Source organism: Dryobates pubescens, chromosome 22 (assembly GCF_014839835.1).
Source record: "Dryobates pubescens isolate bDryPub1 chromosome 22, bDryPub1.pri, whole genome shotgun sequence".
NCBI lineage: Eukaryota > Metazoa > Chordata > Aves > Piciformes > Picidae > Dryobates > Dryobates pubescens.
In genome coordinates this window covers 1,801,940-1,821,246 of record NC_071633.1, presented here as the reverse complement: position 1 = coordinate 1,821,246, position 19,307 = coordinate 1,801,940, and the positions used below count along the sequence as shown (strand labels likewise).

At 58.1% G+C, this 19,307-nt stretch overlaps 1 protein-coding gene across 1 annotated transcript in view; it reads right to left on the bottom strand.

The window, feature by feature from the left end:
- PNPLA2 (patatin like phospholipase domain containing 2) overlaps positions 1 to 19,307 on the bottom strand; it is a 43,055-nt gene that overhangs the window by 1,732 nt on the left and 22,016 nt on the right. The window contains exons 2-8 of the mRNA XM_054171845.1: positions 12,493 to 12,725; positions 11,274 to 11,339; positions 5,542 to 5,751; positions 4,653 to 4,713; positions 2,071 to 2,238; positions 1,501 to 1,633; positions 711 to 833 (exon numbers count right to left, since the gene is read on the bottom strand). Of these exons, the coding sequence (XP_054027820.1) occupies positions 711 to 833; positions 1,501 to 1,633; positions 2,071 to 2,238; positions 4,653 to 4,713; positions 5,542 to 5,751; positions 11,274 to 11,339; positions 12,493 to 12,725 (994 nt within the window). The remainder of the gene's footprint in view (positions 1 to 710; positions 834 to 1,500; positions 1,634 to 2,070; positions 2,239 to 4,652; positions 4,714 to 5,541; positions 5,752 to 11,273; positions 11,340 to 12,492; positions 12,726 to 19,307) is intronic.

Sequence of the window (19,307 nt, the reverse complement as noted above, 5' to 3'; positions counted from 1 at the left end):
CAGAAGCCTTTGTGTGTGCCACACTCCCTCCCCCTCACATCTCCTGGTGAGTCAGACCAGCAGCTCTCTGGGTGAGAAGACTCTTCTCTAGTCTGGAGAAGAGGAGGCTGAGGGGGACCTCAGTGCTCTACACAGCTGCCTGAAAGGAGGTTGCCAAAGCCCACAGGCTTCTCTTCTCCCTACTGTCAGGTGATAGGAGGCTGGTGGTGATCTCCTTTCACAAGTAACTAATGATAGGCTGAGAGGAAATGGCCTCAAGCTGTGCCAGGGGAGGGTTAGGTTGGAGATGAGAACAAATTTCTTTGCTGCAGGAGTGGTCAGGGATTGGCAGAGGCTGCCCAGGGAGGTGGTGGAGTCCCCATGCCTGGAGGTGCTCAAGAAGCCTGGGGCCATGGCACCTGGGGCCATGGTTTGGTGGCCATGGTGGGGCTGGGTTCTGGATGACCTTAGAGGGCTTTTCCAACCCAAACAACTCTCTGGTTCATGGCAGGCTGCCCTGTGACAGGAGGAAGGCAGGGGACCATGTGCTGAGTCTATCCAACAGTTAAGGAAGCCATGAGACCATGAGGTCCAGGCTTGCACTTTGGGCTGGGCAGTAAATCCTTCTGGCCAGCCTGTGCCTTCCCCTGCTCCACTGCAGTGGAGTTTGTGGAAGCCAGAGGGGAAAGGGGGAAAGGGAAGGCTGCTCCAGTGGAGGAAAGCTGCCCTACCTGGCTGAGAGGTGGCTGCCCAGTTTCTTCTTGGCTTTCTTCATAAGGTAGCTGCAGATGTCAGTCACCTGCTCCCTCATCCATCTAATATCCTCAGGGATGTCTGGGAGCCATTCCAGCAACCTGGGGAGAGAGAACCAGCAGCTGGGCCACACGAAGGACAGGCTGGCAAGAGCACCACAGCAGCCTCCTGCCCAGAGCTGCTGATGGCTTTCAGTGGCCCTGGCAACCACTCACAGCAGCCACAGGATTAAGGGGAGAAGTTGTGGAGGTTGGGAACAGTCCAGGAACTTCTTCTTTTCCATACTCTTCCTTCATTTTCACACTTGGAAAGAGGATTTCCCCTAAGACTATCTCCTGCCAGAGACCTTTCAGAGCAGGAGTCTGACACCTGCCCTCCCAGCCATGGCAATGCAGAGCTGGCAATGGCTGCAGCTACTTCAACCCCTTGCTCCAGGGACCCTCTCCTGTGCTTCCTGACTTCAGCCCTGCACTCCCAGCTCAGAAATCTCTCTCCAGGCTCCAAAATTCATCATTCTTCTCCAGGGCAAGTTCCAGCAGACAACCATCTCCCCTCAGGCTGAAGGATTTGCTCCAGCTAAATGACACAGAAAGGCAGGGAAGGTTTTGGGTGGCCCTTTCTCCACCCCCCTATCTCTGGTGAGTGGCAGGAACTCTTTTCCCTGGAACTCCCTGAGCTAGAGAGGATCCAGTTGTGTCCATTCCTGCTCCACCAAACACCCTGCTGCACTGGGAAGGACTCCAGGGAGGGAAGCAGGCAAAGGCCCACCTGAGAGTGAAGGAAACTGCAGACTCCAGAGGCAGCATGTAGGGCACCATCATTGCTGTGGCCACACGGATAGGCAGCATGTTGGTGATGCCAGTCAAGAAGCTTCTCCTTTCAGCACAAGCCTCCAGAAGAGCTGAGGGCAGAAGAGAGCACAGCTGAAACCCCACAATGGGATTATCCCTTCCCTGGCCACCCCCTAGAAGTTGCCCAGACTGATGTCTCCCCTCCCCACCTTCCACTGCTCATGGAGGTCTTGCTTCAGGCTGGCAGCTCTCTGAGCACAGCTTTCAGCTCTACCAGACCCCCAAAGGAGTCAGCAACAAGAGCTCCTCCTCTCTGCACCATGCAGAGCACTGTCAAAGGAGCCAAACTCTCCCAATTCAGCCTCCAGAGGGCAAGCCACACCTTGTCTAAGAGGCCCCAACTTCCCCTGGCCATCAGCAGGTGCCAGTTCAGTCCCTGGGTATGTCCACCCCCAGCCAGAAGCAGCACCCACGCTCCCCAGCCAGCCTCTGAGGAGGAGCTGGCAGCACAGGGAGGTTGCCTGGGCTCTCTCCCTTTGGATCATACCTTGGTTGAGTCTGGGAGGCAAGTGTTCAAATATGTGCTCCTCAACAACAGCAAGAGCAGTATTGTCTTCAGGCTGGTCCTCAGCTTCTGCTTCTTCCTCTTTCTTCTCTCCTGGAGGGGCTTCTATGGCAAGGAGAGGACGGGCAGGGCTGGGACGATGAAGGAGTCCTGAGGAGAGAAGCCACACCATGAGGATACCAACCAACTGCCCTGCCTTAGAGTGGCAGTGCTCACATCCCCCTAGCCCTCCCCAGACACACAGCTATCATACCCAGCCTCTTTAGCTTCCACCTGTTGTAATGCTACTGCAGTATCATAGAAAGGATGGGCTGGAAAGGACCTCCAAAGCTCATCCAGCCCAACCCTCTGCACTCAGCAGGGACATCCTCCACTAGATCAGGTTGTCCAGAGCTCTCTCCAGCCTCACTTTGAATATCTCCAGGGATGGAGCCTCAACCATCTCCCTGGGCAACCTGTGCAGTGTTCCACCACCCTCATGGTAAGGAACTTCTTCCTCTCATCAAGTCTTAATCTGCTCTGCTCTAATTTGAAGCCATTGCCCCTCATCCTATCACTGCAGGCCTTTGCAAAGAGTCTCTCTCCATCCCTCTTGTAGGCTCCCTTCAGGTAGGTTGCTGTTAGGTCTCCCTGGAGGAGATGCTAGTCAGTGTCCTTGCTGATTCGAGATGATCCTCTTTCACAGTATCACAGTATAGCTAAGGCTGGAAGAGACCCCAAGGATCATCCAGTCCAAGCTGTCTCCACAGACCTCACAACTAGACCATGGCACCAAGTGCCACATCCAATCTCCCCTTGAACACCTCCAAGGACGGTGACTCCACCACCTCCCTGGGCAGCACATCCCAATGCCGAACGACTCGCTCAGTGAAGAACTTTCTCCTCACCTCGAGTCTAAACCTCCCCTGGCACAGCTTGAGACTGTGTCCCCTTGTTCTGGTGCTGCTTGCCTGGGAGAAGAGCCCAACCCCCTCCTGTCTACAACCACCTTTCAGGTAGTTGTAGAGGGCAATGAGGTCACCTCTGATCCTTCTCTTCTCCAGGCTAAGCAACCCCAGCTCCCTCAGCCTCTCCTCACAGGGCTGTGCTCCAGACCCCTCCCCAGCTTTGTTGCCCTTCTCTGGACACCTTCAAGTGTCTCGATGTCCTTCTGAAACTGAGGGGCCCAGAACTGGACACAGGACTCAAGGTGTGGCCTAACCAATGCAGAGTACAGGGCACAATGACCTCCCTGCTCCTGCTGGCCACACTACTCCTAATACAGGCCAGGATGCCATTGGCCCTCTTGGCCCCCTGGGCACACTGCTGGCTCATGTTTAGGCGGGTGTCAATCAGCACCCCCAGGTCCCTCTCTGTCTGGCAGCTCTCCAGCCCCACCAGCAACTCAAACCTTTCCCCACAGGGAGCCGGTTGGCAGCGTTCTGTTGCTGTAATCTGCCAGTCCTGCAGGCAAGATTTGCCTCCCGCAGCTTAATCCAGAAGCAGAGCTGCATGGCTGCATGGCTGCATGGCTGCATGGCTGCATGGCTGCATGGCTGCATGGCTGCTCTGATCTGGGGCAGGCTCTCCCCGCCGGGCAGCCCGCGGCGCTTGTTCCGCCGCACTCTGCCACCAGGTGGCAGCAAAGGCACTGGCGCCCAGCTACAGCGCGGGGCACGGCTCCGCGCCGCCCCGCGCCCGCCCTGCGCCCGGGGGTAGGCGCTGGAAGGGACCTCCGAACCCATCCACACAAGGGTCACCCCCAAAGCAGGGTCACCCAGGGCAGGTCACACAGGGACGCATCCAGATGGGGCTTGAAAATCTCCAGAGAAAGAGTTGCTGCTGCCCAGGGAGGTGGTGGAGTCCCCATCCCTGGAGGTGTTCCAGAGGGGATTGGATGTGGCTCTTGGAGCCATGGTTGAGCTGTCAGGAGGTGTTGGGTGACAGCTTGGACTTGCTGATCTCTGAGGTCTTTTCCAACCTTACTGATTCTATGATTGAATGAAAAGAGACTCCACAACCTCTCTGGGCAGCCTGCCCCAGGCCTCCAGCACCCTCACACCAAACAAGTTTCTCCTCCTGCTGAGGTGGAACCTCCTGGGTTCCAGTTTGTATTCGTTGTCCCTTGTCCTATGACAAAGACACCATTGCAGAGAGCCTGGAGCCTTCATCCTGACACCCACCCCTCAGATATTTAGAGACATGGATCAGAGCCCCTCTGGGGCTGCTCCTCTCCAGCCTCAACAGCCCCAGGGCTCTCAGCCTTTCCCCATCACACATGTGCCAGGCCCTTCATCACCCTCACAGCCTCCACTGGCCTCTCTCCAGTATATCCCTGTCCCCCTTGAACTGGGGAGCCCAGAACCGGACACAGTACTCCAGATGTGGCCTCAGCAGGGCAGAGTAGAGGGGGAGGAGACCCTCCTTTGCCCCGCTGGCCACACTCTTCGTGCACCCCGGGGAGACCATTTGCCTTCTTGGCCAGAAGGTCACACTGCTGTCCCATGGACACACTATTGTCCCTGTGCAGCCCTGAGTGGCCCAGAAGAAGAAGTCAGTGCAGGCAGGCACAGCCAGAGGCTCACCATTCCTCTTGAGGAAGTGCAGTGCATCCCGGTAGCCCTGCTTGCACATGTCCCGCAGCACCTGTGGGCAGAGGAAGGCAACAGCAGCTCATGTGGGGGCTGCCTGCTGCAGCACAGCAGACACCCAGCTCACTGCCGGCTCCAGAGGAATTCTCCTCGCTCCTGAGCGATCCCAAGGTCAAATCTCACCCTTGCCAGCACTTCTGGGGCCCTGAGCAGCAGTGGCAGGCATGACCTGAGTGCGTGGGATACGGGAATCAGAGGGCAGTTCAGATGGGAAGGGACTCCTGGCATGTGGCTTCTGCATGGGCTTAGAGCTGCAGCCACCTCAGTTCCCCGTCTGGGGCTGACACTGCTGTGGGCAACCTCCCCTGAATCACTGTGACAAGCAGCCCAGAACTGTGGCCACTGAGTTTGTGGAGAAGGGGCAGGGAAATCCTGGCCAAGGCATTCAGCACAGGAGCAGAGGTTGGCTGTGCCCATGTGGCAGGGCCCCCCCGAGGCTGCCCTGGCTCAGGCCTGCGGTGCCAGCTGCCCCGCTGGCACGTTTCAGGAGAGAGTCAGCGGCTGCAGGCTGGGCTGGCAGCTCCATCCTGACCTTCAAGCACTCAGGAGCAGGTTGGCTGGGAGGGCTGGCACAGCCCTGTTCACAGCTGAGCCAGGCTTCTGCGGGGAGTGACAGGGGAACGCTTTCCGAGCAGCTGCCACCGGCCGATCCCCAGCTCACGAGGGAGAAGCAGGCGACCCTCGGCTGCAGAGGGGCAAGGCCTGCCAACTCCCTGGGCTGATAATGTCAAGGGCAAAGCCCAGGCAAAGGGCAGAGACACAGCTAGGAGCCTCTGGAAGCTTCTGCCCGAGCGCCTCCTGGCTGTGGCGCTGCCAGACCCACCTGTGGCTCCGGGGGAAAGAGGGCCTTGGAGAGGCGGTAGAGGTTGCGCAGGTTGAACTGGATGCTGGTGTTGGTGACCCTCAGCTCGTGCATGTTGGTGGAGCTGTCCCGGGGGCAGATGTCGCTCTCCCCTGAGAAGGGGGACACTGTGATGGTGTTCTTCAGCTCATACTGGGGCAGGTTGTCAGAGATGCCGCCGTCGACGTACCTCTGCCGGCGAGACACCGAGTTAGGAACAGATGTTGGTCAGGTAGAGGGCAGAAGGGCTCTGCAGAGGGACCTTGCCAGGCTGCACAGATGGGCAGAGGCCAACAGGATGGCATTCAACAAGTCCAAGTGCCAGGGGCTGCACTTTGGCCACAGCAACCCCAGGCAGAGCTACAGGCTGGGGGCAGAGTGGCTGAGAGCTGCCAAACAGAGAGGGACCTGGGGGTGCTGATTGACAGCTGCCTGAACATGAGCCAGCAGTGTGCCCAGGGGGCCAAGAAGGCTAAGGGCATCCTGGCCTGCATCAGGAACAGTGTGGCCAGCAGGAGCAGGGAGGTCATTGTGCCCTGTGCTCAGCACTGCTCAGGCCACACCTTCAGTCCTGTGTCCAGTTCTGGGCCCCTCAGTTTCAGAAGGACATTGAGAGACTTGAAGGTGTCCAGAGAAGGGCAACAAGGCTGGGGAGGGGTCTGGAGCACAGCCCTGTGAGGAGAGGCTGAGGGAGCTGGGGTTGCTTAGCCTGCAGAAGAGGAGGCTCAGGGGAGACCTCATTGCTCTCTACAGCTCCCTGAAGGGAGGCTGGAGCCAGGTGGGGGTTGGGCTCTTCTCCCAGGCATCCAGCACCTGAACAAGGGGACACAGTCTCAAGCTGTGCCAGGGGAGGTTTAGACTCGAGGTGAGGAGAAAGTTCTTCACCGAGCGAGTCGTTCGGCATTGGGATGTGCTGCCCAGGGAGGTGGTGGAGTCCCCATCCCTGGAGGTGTTCCAGAGGGGATTGGATGTGGCACTTGGTGCCATGGTCTGGTCATGAGGTCTGTGGTGACAGCTTGGACTGGATGATCCTTGGGGTCTCTTCCAGCCTTAGCTATACTGTGATGCTGTGACAAAGGCAGCGCTCGTCACTCCCAGGCTTTAGCCACGCTGGGCCCCTGCCCAGAGGGCTTTGTCCCAGCTGTGGGCACAAGTAAGCCCAGCCAGCAGCACTGGAGGAGTCAACCCCCTCCCTTTTGCTCTGGGCCCTTCTTGCCACAGTCAGGTGTGCTGGGCAAGAGCATGCAAAGAGAAAAGCACTCGTGGGAGGGCCGGCTGTGCCTCTGCGGGACCTGCCTGCTGTCCGGCGCAGTTACACAGAGCATGCTACTGTCTGGGCTGGAAGAGACCTTTCACATCACATCCAGTCCCACCAGCAGCCCAGCACTGCCAGGGCACCTCTGAACCATGGCCCTCAGCACCACATCCACACAGCTTTTCAATCCCATCAGGGATGGGGGCTCCACCACTGCCCTGGGCAGCCTGGGCCAGGGCCTGGCAAGCCTTTTGGGGAAGAAATTGTTCATCATCACAGCCTCACAGTATCACCAGGGTTGGAAGAGACCCCAAGGATCATCCAGTCCAAGCTGTCTCCACAGACCTCATGACTAGACCATGGCACCAAGTGCCACATCCAATCCCCTCTTGAACACCTCCAGGGATGGGGACTCCACCACCTCCCTGGGCAGCACATCCCAATGGCTAACAACTCTCTCTGGGAAGAACTTTCTCCTCACCTCCAGCCTAAACCTCCCCTGGCACAGCTTGAGACTGTGTCCTCTTGTTCTGCTGCTGGCTGCCTGGGAGAAGAGCCCAACCCCCACCTGGCTCCAACCTCCCTTCAGGGAGTTGCAGAGAGCAATGAGGTCTCCCCTGAGCCTCCTCTTCTGCAGGCTAAGCAACCCCAGCTCCCTCAGCCTCTCCTCCCAGGGCTGTGCTCCAGACCCCTCCCCAGCCTTGTTGCCCTTCTCTGGACACCTTCAAGTCTCTCAATGTCCTTCCTAAACTGAGGGGCCCAGAACTGGACACAGGACTCAAGGTGTGGCCTAAGCAGTGCTGAGCACAGGGCACAATGACCTCCCTGCTCCTGCTGGCCACACTCTTCCTGATGCAGGCCAGGATGCCATTGGCCTTCTTGGCCCCCTGGGCACACTGCAGGCTCATGTTTAGGCAGCTGTCAATCAGCACCCCCAGGTCCCTCTCCATGGCCAACCTAACCCTCCCCTGGAGCAGCTTGAGGCCATTTCCTCTCATCCTGTCACCTGTTCTTTGGCAGCAGAGCCCAACCCCCACCAGGCTCCAGCCTCCTCTCAGGGAGCTGCAGAGAGCAATGAGGTCTCCCTCAGCCTCCTCTGCTCCAGGCTCCACAGCCCCAGCTCCCTCAGCTTCTCCTCCCCAGCCCTGTTCTCCAGACCCTTCCCCAGCTTAGTTGCCCTTCTCTGGACCTGCTCCAGCCCTCAATGTCCTTCTTGGAGTGAGGGCCCCCAAACTGAACCCAGCCCTCAAGCTGTGGCCTCGGCAGTGCTGAGTCCAGGGGGACAATCCCTGCCCTGCCCCTGGCTGCCCACAGCACTGCTGCTGCAGGCCAGGCTGCTGGTGGCCTCCTTGGCCACACTGCTGGGGCACTGTCTGCTATGCTCCACCACCAGCAAATCAGCACTGCCCCAAGCTGTCACTCTGTGCCATTTCCTGTTTGTGTTGAGGAGGCTCAGAGCCCAGGGGCAGCAGGGGCACGATGCCAGGGCAGGAGCAGCAATCCCACACAGGCTGGGAATCTGCTTGCTGTGCTGTGCTGGGCTGTGCTGTGGTGTGCTGAGCTGTGGTGTGCTGGGCTGTGCTGGGCTGTGCTGGGCTGTGCTGGGCTGGGCTGAGCTGGGCTGAGCTGGGCTGTGCTGGGCTGTGCTGAGCTGAGCTGTGCTGGGCTGGGCTGAGCTGGGCTGAGCTGGGCTGTGCTGGGCTGTGCTGGGCTGGGCTGTGCTGGGCTGTGCTGAGCTGGGCTGTGCTGTGCTAACAGAGCAGAGGGGACTTTGGGTTTGCTCCTGACAGGCTGCCTCTTATCAGGGAACGTCCTGTTCCTACGTAGCACAAACACATCTGCCTTACCCTTGCAGGAAGGGCAACCCCAGCAGCCTGCACTCAGGGCAGGAGCAGGAGTTGTGCAGGAGCACAACTGCACAAGGAGCTGAGTAAGGCAGTTCCTATCACAGGCCTTTGGCACAGTAAGCAACAGAGAGGAGATAAAAGGAAGAGGACGTTGGCCCAGCCAAAAGAGCAGGAGGTTGAGACCTTTGCAGAGCAACAACTCAAGCTCTTGGTGAACCTTGGTTACAAAAGAGCTCTGCTGACTTGGGATCGGGGCTGATCTTCCCTTCTGCTGCCTGGAGCCCTCTGGATAGGCTCCAACACAAAGGCATAGACTCAGAGAATGGGTTGGGCTGGAAGGGACCTTAAAGACCATCTGGTTCCAAGCCCCCTGCCATGGGCATGGAAAGCTAGAGCAGGTTGCCAGCCTGGCCTTGAACACTTCCAAACAGCCAAAACCTTCCTGGGCAACCTGTTCCAGGGTCTCCCCAGCCTCACTCTAAAGAGCTTCAGTGCTCCAGGCACATCTGGAGCTAGAGCCCTCTGGCTGACTCCCTCTGCAAGGATGAGATCAGGCTGGGTGGGAAGAAGCAGGCAGCAAAGCAAGGTAGGCAGCAAAGCAAGGCAGGCAGCACCAGCTTTGTTTAAGGCCTCACAGAAGGTGGCTGGAGGGAAGCGTTTTGGCCACTGAAGGCCACCCTGGTGCTGCAGTGAGGCCACAGAAGTGCACAGCCCCTGAGGGGGGCATCAGCTGCACACAGAAAGGAGGCTTCACTACAGCCAAGCTGAGAGGCAAAGCCTTCTGACTGCAGAGAAACCCAAGGGTAGCTGTGCAGACCCCAATCCCTGGTCCCCCATTCCCCAGGGAATGCTGATTAGCATCCCTCCCTCCAGTCAGCTGCTGCTCCTTGGGATCTGCTCCAGCAAGCCAAGCCTGACCACCTTCCAACTCCTGAAGGCACAGAGCTGGAGCTCTGTGGATGGGCAGCAGCAGCTTTTGGGGGGTGGCTCATGCCTGGAGCCATCTCTGTAAGCTAGGAGGAGACACACTGCCCAAGCTGTTCCCTGGGCTCTGCTGGCACCACAGAGGGGCTGTCCTCATGGTGGTTCTCTTCTCTTGTTGGAGGTGTTCAAGGCCAGGCTGGATGAGGCCTTGAGCAGCCTGGGCTAGTGGGAGGTAGGGGGGGTTGGAAGTAGATGATCTTTAAGGTCTCTTCCAACCCAAACCATCCTGTGAAGCTCTGATTCTCTGGGGCACTGAAGCTCCTTCCCTTATGTCCTGTGCACAGGCCCCTCACTCACAGGACCCTCACTCACAGGACCTGCCAATTAGCTTGTTGAGTCTCATCAGAGGTTCAGCTCACAGCTCAAAGCTAGAGGGTGTGGAGAGGTCAGTTACTGACTCTTCCACCTCTTGGTATTTGAGAACTCTTTCTTTCCTCCCCCCTCCCCCATCTTCAGCATCCAGCCTGTTGGGCTTGAGCTCAGAGAAGTGAACACAAAAGAAAAGATCAGGAGGAAGGCAGAGGATGGTTTTCACAGCCTGCACCCAACCAGACTGCCTTGAGAAGTGGTCCTCCTGTCTGTCTGTCCACCTGCCCTGTGCCAAACAGTCGCCCTGGCCATGCCAGCAGCTTCACAAACCCTTTCCCAGGCTCACACCCAGCCCAGGTTAACCTTTCCCCTCACAGCCTCCCCTCCAGAGACACAGAGGCAGGGGTTTCTGGGGAAGAGGCAGGAATTCATTTCCTCATCTCATTTGTTCCCTCCATGCTTTCCCCTGGGAGGAATCTTGGCAGGAGAAGGCAGCCCTCAGCGTGCCAGCTCAGCTGCACATTCCACCCCCCTGATGTTGCAAGCAGCCTGGAAACTGTGCCTGACCCACACTGACCTCAACTAGCCCCAGAGAGGCACCAGGTGAGAGCCACCACTATGGGCCACAGCCCTGCCTGCAGCTGCTGAGCCACAGCCAACCACTGCTGATTCTGTCAGCTCTGCCTCTCCCTCCAAGAAGGACACTGAGGGCTAGAGGAGGGCTGGGGAAGGGTCTGGAGAGCAGGGCTGGGGAGGAGCAGCTGAGGGAGCTGGGGGTGTTGAGCCTGGAGCAGAGGAGGCTGAGGGAGACCTCCTTGCTCTCTGCAGCTCCCTGAGAGGATGCTGGAGCAAGGTGAGGGTTGGGCTCTTTGCCATGGAACAAGTGGCAGGATGAGAGGATTTCACCAGGGGAGTTTTAGGCTGGATGTGAGAAGAAACTTCTTCACTGGAAGGGTTCTGAAGCATTGGAACAGCTGCCCAGGGAGGTGGTTGAATGCCCATCCCTGGAGGGATTAAAGAGAGGCAGAGGTGTGGTGCTGAGGGACCTGGTTGGGCACCAGCCTGGGGAGGGTTAGAGAGGGGTTGGACTCAATGACCTCAAAGGGCTTTTGCCATCCAAAGGGATGCTATGGTAACTGCAAACAGCAGTGGTCTGAAGGCACATCCACTGCTGGAAGTTGCTTCTTTGGGGCTTTCTCCTACCTCTACAGGCTGCCAGCAGCCAGGTGAGGAGACTGCTGAAATTGAGTAGCAGCACTTCTGCCTTCCCCTTCCTCAGGGCATGATGTAATGAAGGAGCAGCTCAGAGCCTTACTCACCACTCCACGAAAGGTTGGAGGAATCAGCCCACAGTAGACAGGGATGAAGGTACTGCAGACACAGGCCTGGAGGAGAAAGAGAAAGTGAGCAGCAGCTCCACATTACTGACCCCATTACTCCTCTCAGGCACATGCTGCTAGTCCAGCAGCAAGGCCAAGGGCATCCTGGCCTGCATCAGGAACAGTGTGGCCAGCAGGAGCAGGGAGGTCATTGTGCCCTGTGCTCAGCACTGCTCAGGCCACACCTTGAGTCCTGTGTCCAGTTCTGGGCTCCTCAGTTTAAGAAGGACATTGAGAGACTTGAAGGTGTCCAGAGAAGGGCAACAAGGCTGGGGAGGGGTCTGGAGCACAGCCCTGTGAGGAGAGGCTGAGGGAGCTGGGGTTGCTTAGCCTGCAGAAGAGGAGGCTCAGGGGAGACCTTCTTGCTCTCTCCAACTCCCTGAAGGGAGGTTGGAGCCAGGTGGGGGTTGGGCTCTTCTGCCAGGCAGCCAGCACCAGAACAAGAGGACACAGTCTCAAGCTGTACCAGGGGGAGGTTTAGGCTGGAGATGAGGAAGAAATTCTTCCCAGCCAGAGAGACTGGCCATGGGAATGTGCTGCCCAGGGAGGTGGTGGAGTCCCCATCCCTGGAGGTGTTTAGGCAGAGCCTGGCTGAGGCACTTGGTGCCAAGGTTGAGTTGATCAGATGGTGCTGGGTGAGAGGCTGGACTTGATGATCTCAAAGGCCTTTTCCAACCTGGTTAATTCTATTCTATTCTATTCTATTCTATTCTATTCTATTCTATTCTATTCTATTCTATTCTATTCTATTCTGTTCTATTCTATTCCATTCCATTCCATTCCATTCCATTCCATTCCATCCTGTTCTATCCTATCCTATTCTATTCTATTCCATTCTATTCTATCCTATCCTATCCTATTCAATTCTATTCTGTTCTATCCTAGCCTAGCCTAGCCTAGCCTATTCATTCCTATTCTATCCTATCCTATCCTATCCTATTCAATTCTATCCTGTCCTATCCTGTCCTATCCTATCCTATCCTATCCATTCCTATTCTATCCTATCCTATCCTCTCCTATCCTATCCATTCCTATCCTATCCTATCCTATCCTATTCCACTCCACTCCATCCCACTCCATTCCATGACACTGGGAGGCCAAGGCAAGGCAGGAGTGGAGGCATGTCCTGCCTGGCCCTGTGCAGGAAGCCTCCACTCACCTGGATCAGCTCCTCCTTGGAGTTGAAGTCGGACAGGATGACATTTTCTCCATCCGAGACCCGGGTGAGGGAGATCCCCAGACGCCCTGCTGCGACTTCATGCCCGTTCTCCGGCACAGCCTTGGACAGGCAGCTCCTGATGGTCTTCACCAAGTTGAAGGAGGGGTGGAGTGGGCCCAGGAACCTCTTCCTGGCCTCCTTGGAGGCTCGGATAATGCTGGCACCAGCCTCACCTGCAGCGAGAGAAAGAGCAACGCTCCATAAGGCTGCTCCTTAGGCCACACCTTCAGTCCTGGGTCCAGTTCTGGGCCCAGCAGTTTCAGAAGGACATTGAGAGTCTGGAGGGTGTCCAGAGAAGGGCAACAAAGCTGGGGAGGGGTCTGGAGCACAGCCCTGTGAGGAGAGGCTGAGGGAGCTGGGGTTGCTTAGCCTGCAGAAGAGGAGGCTCAGGGGAGACCTCATTGCTCTCTCCAACTCCCTGAAGGGAGGTTGCAGCCAGGGTGGGGGTTGGGCTCTTCTCCCAGGCCCCCAGCACCAGAACAAGAGGACACAGTCTCAAGCTGTGCCAGGGGAGGTTTAGGCTGGAGGTGAGGAGAAAGTTCTTCCCAGAGAGAGTTGTTAGCCATTGGGATGTGCTGCCCAGGGAGATGGTGGAGTCCCCATCCCTGGAGGTGCTCAAGAGGGGATTGGATGTGGCACTTGGAGCCATGGTTGAGTTGTCAGGAGGTGTTGGGTGACAGCTTGGACTTGATGATCTCTGAGGTCTTTTCCAACCTTATTGATTCTGTGATTCCTTTGCAAAGTGAGGCACAGAAAAGCCTCCTGCAGAGCTCTCTCCCCACTGCCTGATCCTAAGTGCAGCTCTGAGGCTCTTATGGGCAGCATTGGAGAACTCAGGGCACTTTGCTGCCCTGACCTTCACAGCCCAGCCCCCTTCACCTTACTGATGTTTCAGGAAGTCAAGGAAGACCACATGCACCAGGAGCCTCCTTACATCCTGCTCCACTGGTGAGAACACAAAGCAAGGGAGAGGCTTCAAGGGCTTGGAGCTTATCATAGCATCACAGAGCTGTCAGGGCTGGAAGGGAGCTCAAGGCTCAGCCAGCTCCAACCCCCTGCCATGGGCAGGGACACCTCACACCACAGCAGGTTGCTCACAGCCACCTCCAGCCTGGCTGCAAACACCTCCAGGCAGGAGGCTTCCACCACCTCCCTGGGCAGCCTGTGCCAGGCTCTCACCACCCTCCTGGGCAACAACTTCTTCCTCACAGCCAATCTCAATCTCCCCACTTCTAATTCTGCTCCATCCCCCCCCAGTCCTATCCCTCCCTGACCCCCTCCAAAGTCCCTCCCCAGCTTGCTTGCAGCCCCCTGCAGCTCCTGGGAGGCCACCAGAAGGTCTCCTGGGAGCCTTCTCCTCTCCAGCCTGCACAACCCCAACTCTCTCAGGCTGTCTCCAGAGCAGAGCAGCTCCAGCCCTCTGCTCCTCCTCATGTGGCTGAATCAAAACATCCACCACTAAAACTTTTCTGCTCAGTGCCCTCTTTTTATGCTGGCAGGAGAAGAAGTCCTCTGCCTGGAAGCACAGGGCCAGTAGAGGGGAGTGCTGGTGCCTTCCCCCCAGCGTGCCCCCAGCTCTGCTGTGAACTCAGCCCCAGCTCAGCTCAGCAAGCTGGATGCACAGCACAGTCAGCACTGCTGGCTGACCTCCTGTCTCCTGCAGGCTCTTTTGGGTCCTGTCCCTTCCATGGCCCATTCCCCAGCACTAAACCAGGCCCTGCTGGATGCCCATGCCCTCAGGGCATGCCTGCTTCACCCCTCACCCAGTGCCCCAGCTGCGCTGGGAGGAGAGCAGACAGCTCATCAGCACAAAAGGGAAGGCATCTGCTGAGCCCCTTGTCCCCTGGTCACCAGGAGCCCAAGCTGGCAGCAGCAGCAGCAGCAGGGCTCTGCAGTGGGAAAGGAGGGATGGGAGCAAACAAACCCATCCTGCCAGGGCAGCCCTCAGCACCCTGCCCTTTGCACAGCCTGGCTGCTGCTGCCACAGCCACCTCCCAGCCACGCTGAGGCACAGGGCAGCGGCATGCACAAAAGAAGGCTCTGGGGAGACCTCAGGGCAGCCTTCCAGGAGCTACAGGAGAGCTGGGGAAGGACTTCCTACAAGGACTTGGGAGTGACAGGATGAGAGGGAAGGGATTGAAGCTGGAGGAGGGCAGATTGAGAGTGGAGAGGAGGAAGACACTGTTGAGAGTGAGGCTGGGGAGACTCTGGCACAGGCTGCCCAGGGAGGCTTTGGATGTCCCTTCCCTGGAGGTGTTCAGGGCCAGGCTGGATGAGGCCCTGAGCAGCCTGTGCTGGTGGGAGGTGTCCCTGCCCATGGCAGGGGGTTGGAGCTGGATGATCCTTGTGGTCCCTTCCAGCCCTGACTGATACAATGGAATCTGGTCATTAGGGACCAGCCCAGCACTGCGCTCCTGGGGCACGAGGGCCATGCAGGAGGAGAGTGTGAGGGGAAGGATTAAAGAGAGCAGAAGAAAAGAGACCTCCTTCCAGTGGCTAACACTGCTCTCTGAGCTGAAGCTTTGCTCCTGGGGAAAGACTCCCAAGCAGCTCCCAAATGACCTCCCAGCTGCAGCAAGGAGGCAGCAGAACCAGAGGCCAAGTTAGAGCCAGGTTCACAAATCAGTGGAGGTAAGAGCAGCACCTCCCCTCAGGGCTGTGGTGACACATCCCTCCCTCTGGCATTACAGGTGTGCCAGCAAGGTGTTTCCCAGCCACACAGCCTGGGAATCTGATTCTGGGCTGGGGAAACCCATCAACACCAGCAGCTCCAGCACACAGCCAGCTGCACCCCTGCACAGGGCTCTGGGCTGAGGATTTTAGGCACTGGGAAGTAGCAGAAAATCCAAGTTCCCTGCTCTGGAGCAATTTTTAGCACTGTAATCCCAGTCTCCTGCTCTGGCCTGCAGCAATGTTTAGCAGCCTAATTCTGATCTCCCCTAATTAGCAGTAAGCCACTGAGCCCTGCCCTGCTCCAGAGGGGAGCCACATGCACAACCTTCTTCCCCACAGGGAGGAAGGCAGCCCCAGAGGAATTATTGATCAGCACTCAGAGACTCACAGAGCTGGCAGGAAGGGAGCTCAAGGCTCAGCCAGCTCCAAGCCCCTGCCATGGGCAGGGACACCTCACACCACAGCAGGTTGCTCACAGCCACCTCCAGCCTGGCTGCAAACACCTCCAGGCAGGAGGCTTCCACCACCTCCCTGGGCAGCCTGTGCCAGGCTCTCACCACCCTCCTGGGCAACAACTTCTTCCTCACAGCCAATCTCAATCTCCCCACTTCTACTTCTGCTCCATCCCCCCCAGTCCTGTCCCTCCCTCACACCCCAGAGCAGAGGGGCAGGATCCTCTCCCTCCACCTCTGGCAATGGGCACTGGCAGCTGAGCTGCCCTTGGCCTTCTGGGCTGCCAGTGCCCATTGCTGCCTTTCTGTCCCAGGCCTGATTCCTGCCCCCCTCAGAGGTGTCCCAGACCCCTATCCCTCCCTGACCCCCTCCAAAGTCCCTCCCCAGCTCTCTTGGAGCCCCCTGCAGCTCCTGCAAGGCCACCAGAAGGTCTCCTGGGAGCCTTCTCCTCTCCAGCCTGCACAACCCCAACTCTCTCAGGCTGTCTGCAGAGCAGAGCAGCTCCAGCCCTCTGCTCCTCCTCCTGGCCCTGCTCTGCACTCATAATGCTCCCTAAGGCATCCTTCACATGGGACAAGGGAAGGAAAGGCACAAAGAAACAACAACAGAGCCAAAACCTGAGTGAAAGAAGGCTAAGGGTCTCCTGGGGTGCAGCAAGAAGAGTGTGGCCAGCAGGGCAAGGGAGGTTCTGCTCCTCTACTCTGCCCTGGTGAGGCTACATCTGGAGTGTTGTGCTCAGTTCTGGGCTCCCCAATGCAAGAAGGGACCTGGAGAGGGTACAGCAAAGGGCTACAAAGCTGCTGGGGGCACTGCAACATCTCCCTGGTGAGGAAAGGCTGAGAGCCCTGGGGCTGCTTGGTCTGGAGAGGAGCAGCCTGAGGAGGGGTCTCATCAATGCTGAGCGATGCTTCAGGGGTGGGGGTCAGGAGTGTGTGACCAGGCTGTGTTCAGTGGTGTCCAGGGGCAGGACAGGCACAGGCTTGAAGATAAAATTCCACCTGAAAATGAGGAGGAACTTCTTTAAGGGCAGTGGAGCCCTGGAGCAGGCTGCCCAGAGAGGCTGTGGAGTCTTCTCTGGAGGTTTCCAGGCCCAGCTGGATGTGTTCCTGGATCAACCTGCCCTGGCAGGAAGGTTGGACTCCAATGCTCTCCAGAGGTCCTTTCCAACCCCTACCATTCTGTGCTTCTGTGACCCCCAGCCCTGCACCATGGCCACACAGGCCAGGACACTCCAAGTGCAAGTGCTGAGCCCCTGGCTTCGGGGAAAGCCCCAGGGGGAGGGTGGCTGCTGAGCTGTGGGCACAGCCTGGGTGCCAGGGCTGTGCTGAGAGAGCTCACCCCAGAGGTGGTGCTTGGAGAAAGCTGCTTCCAGACTTGGCACCTCTGCCAGCAGAAAGGGACCTGGGGGTAGTGGGTGACAGCAGCTGAACAGGAGCCAGCAGTGTGCCCAGGGGGCCAAGAAGGCCAAGGGCATCCTGGCCTGCATCAGGAACAGTGTGGCCAGCAGGAGCAGGGAGGTCATTGTGCCCTGTGCTCAGCACTGCTCAGGCCACACCTTGAGTCCTGTGTCCAGTTCTGGGCCCCTCAGTTTCAGAAGGACATTGAGAGACTTGAAGGTGTCCAGAGAAGGGCAACAAGGCTGGGGAGGGGTCTGGAGCACAGCCCTGGGAGGAGAGGCTGAGGGAGCTGGGGTTGCTTAGCCTGCAGAAGAGGAGGCTCAGGGGAGACCTTCTTGCTCTCTCCAACTCCCTGAAGGGAGGTTGGAGCCAGGTGGGGGTTGGGCTCTTCTCCCAGGCAGCCAGCCCCAGAACAAGAGGACACAGTCTCAAGCTGTGCCAGGGGAGGTTTAGGCTGGAGGGGAGGAGAAAGTTCTTCCCAGAGAGAGTTGTTAGCCATTGGGATGTGCTGCCCATGGAGGTGGTGGAGTCCCCATCCCTGGAGGTGTTCAAGAGGGGATTGGATGTGGCACTTGGAGCCATGGTTGAGTTATCAGGAGGTGCTGGGTGACAGCTTGGACTTGATGATCCCTGAGGTCTTTTCCAACCTTACTGATTCTAAGATTTGACAGCAAGACTCAAAACAACAGCAGTGAAACCAAGCTGATGACTGCTTGGGTTAAAAATGTGAGCTGGAAGCCTTTGAAGGCAAACAAGTGCCAAGAGTGCCAGGAACAGCCTGGCTCAGCCTTTGAGGGGAGGCTCCAGTTGCAGCTGCCTCCTCTGCCACCATTCCACAGCCCAGAGGGCAAAGAAGAATTACTGCTCCTTAGGCAGTTCATTCCTTGCAGACTGCCTGGCTGGTTGCTGTTATTTCCAGACTCACAGCAGTGTTTGGGTTGGAAAAGCTCTGCCAGATCAACCAGCCCAGCCCCCAACTGCAGCCCCACCATGGGCATCAAACCCTGGCCCCAGCTGCCATGGCCACAGGAACCCCTCCAGCCATGGGGACTCCACCACCCCCCTGGGCAGCCTCTGCCAGGCCCTGACCACTCTGCCACCAAAGACATTTTTCCTCCTCTCCAACCTAAGCCTCCCCTGGCACAGTTTCAGGCCAGTTCCTCTCCTTCAGTCACCTGAGCCTGGGGAGCAGAGCCCAAGCCCAGCTCCCTGCAGCCTCCTCTCAGGGAGCTGCAGAGAGCAATGAGGTCTCCCTCAGCCTCCTCTGCTCCAGGCTGAACCCCCCCAGCTCCCTCAGCTGCTGCTCCCCAGCCCTGCTCTCCAGACCCTTCCCCAGCTCTGTTGCCCTTCTGTGGCCCTGCTCCAGCCCTCAGTGTCCTTCTGGGAGTGAGGTGCCTGTGTTGGACTTGGCTGAGGGCAGCAGTGCTGTGTGGGAGGGATGGGCACAGGGTGCTCTGCAGCACCAGCAGCTTTCCTGGAAATAAAGCTGGCCCAGGGGTCAGCCAAAGGAGGCAAGGCTAGGGAGGGAGATCCATGACAGATCACAAGCCGTCTTGGAAGGAACTGGAGGGGCTGGAAGGTGTCCAGAGCAGGGCCAGGAGGAAGAGCAGAGGGCTGGAGCTGCTCTGCTCTGCAGACAGCCTGAGAGAGTTGGGGTTGTGCAGGCTGGAGAGGAGAAGGCTCCCAGGAGACCTTCTGGTGGCCTTCCAGGAGCTGCAGGGGGCTGCAAGCAAGCTGGGGAGGGACTTTGGAGGGGGTCAGGGAAGGATAGGGGTCTGGGAATCAGGCCTGGGACAGGGAGTCAGCAATGGGCACTGGCAGCCCAGAAGGCCAAGGGCAGCTCAGCTGCCCTTGGCCTTCTGGGCTGCCAGTGCCCATTGCCAGAGGTGGAGGTGCCCCTCTGCTCTGGGGTGTGAGGGAGGGACAGGACTGGGGGGGATGGAGCAGAACTAGAAGTGTGGAGATTGAGATTGGCTGTGAGGAAGAAGTTGTTGGCCAGGAGGGTGGTGAGAGCCTGGCACAGGCTGCCCAGGGAGGTGGTGGAAGCCTCCTGCCTGGAGGTGTTTGCAGCCAGGCTGGAGGTGGCTGTGAGCAACCTGCTGTGGTGTGAGGTGTCCCTGCCCATGGCAGGGGGTTGGAGCTGGCTGTGCCTTGAGGTCCCTGCCAGCCCTGGCAGTTCTGTGGTTCTATAAATACATTTGGGAGAGAGCAAGAGAGAAGGTGACAGTGGTT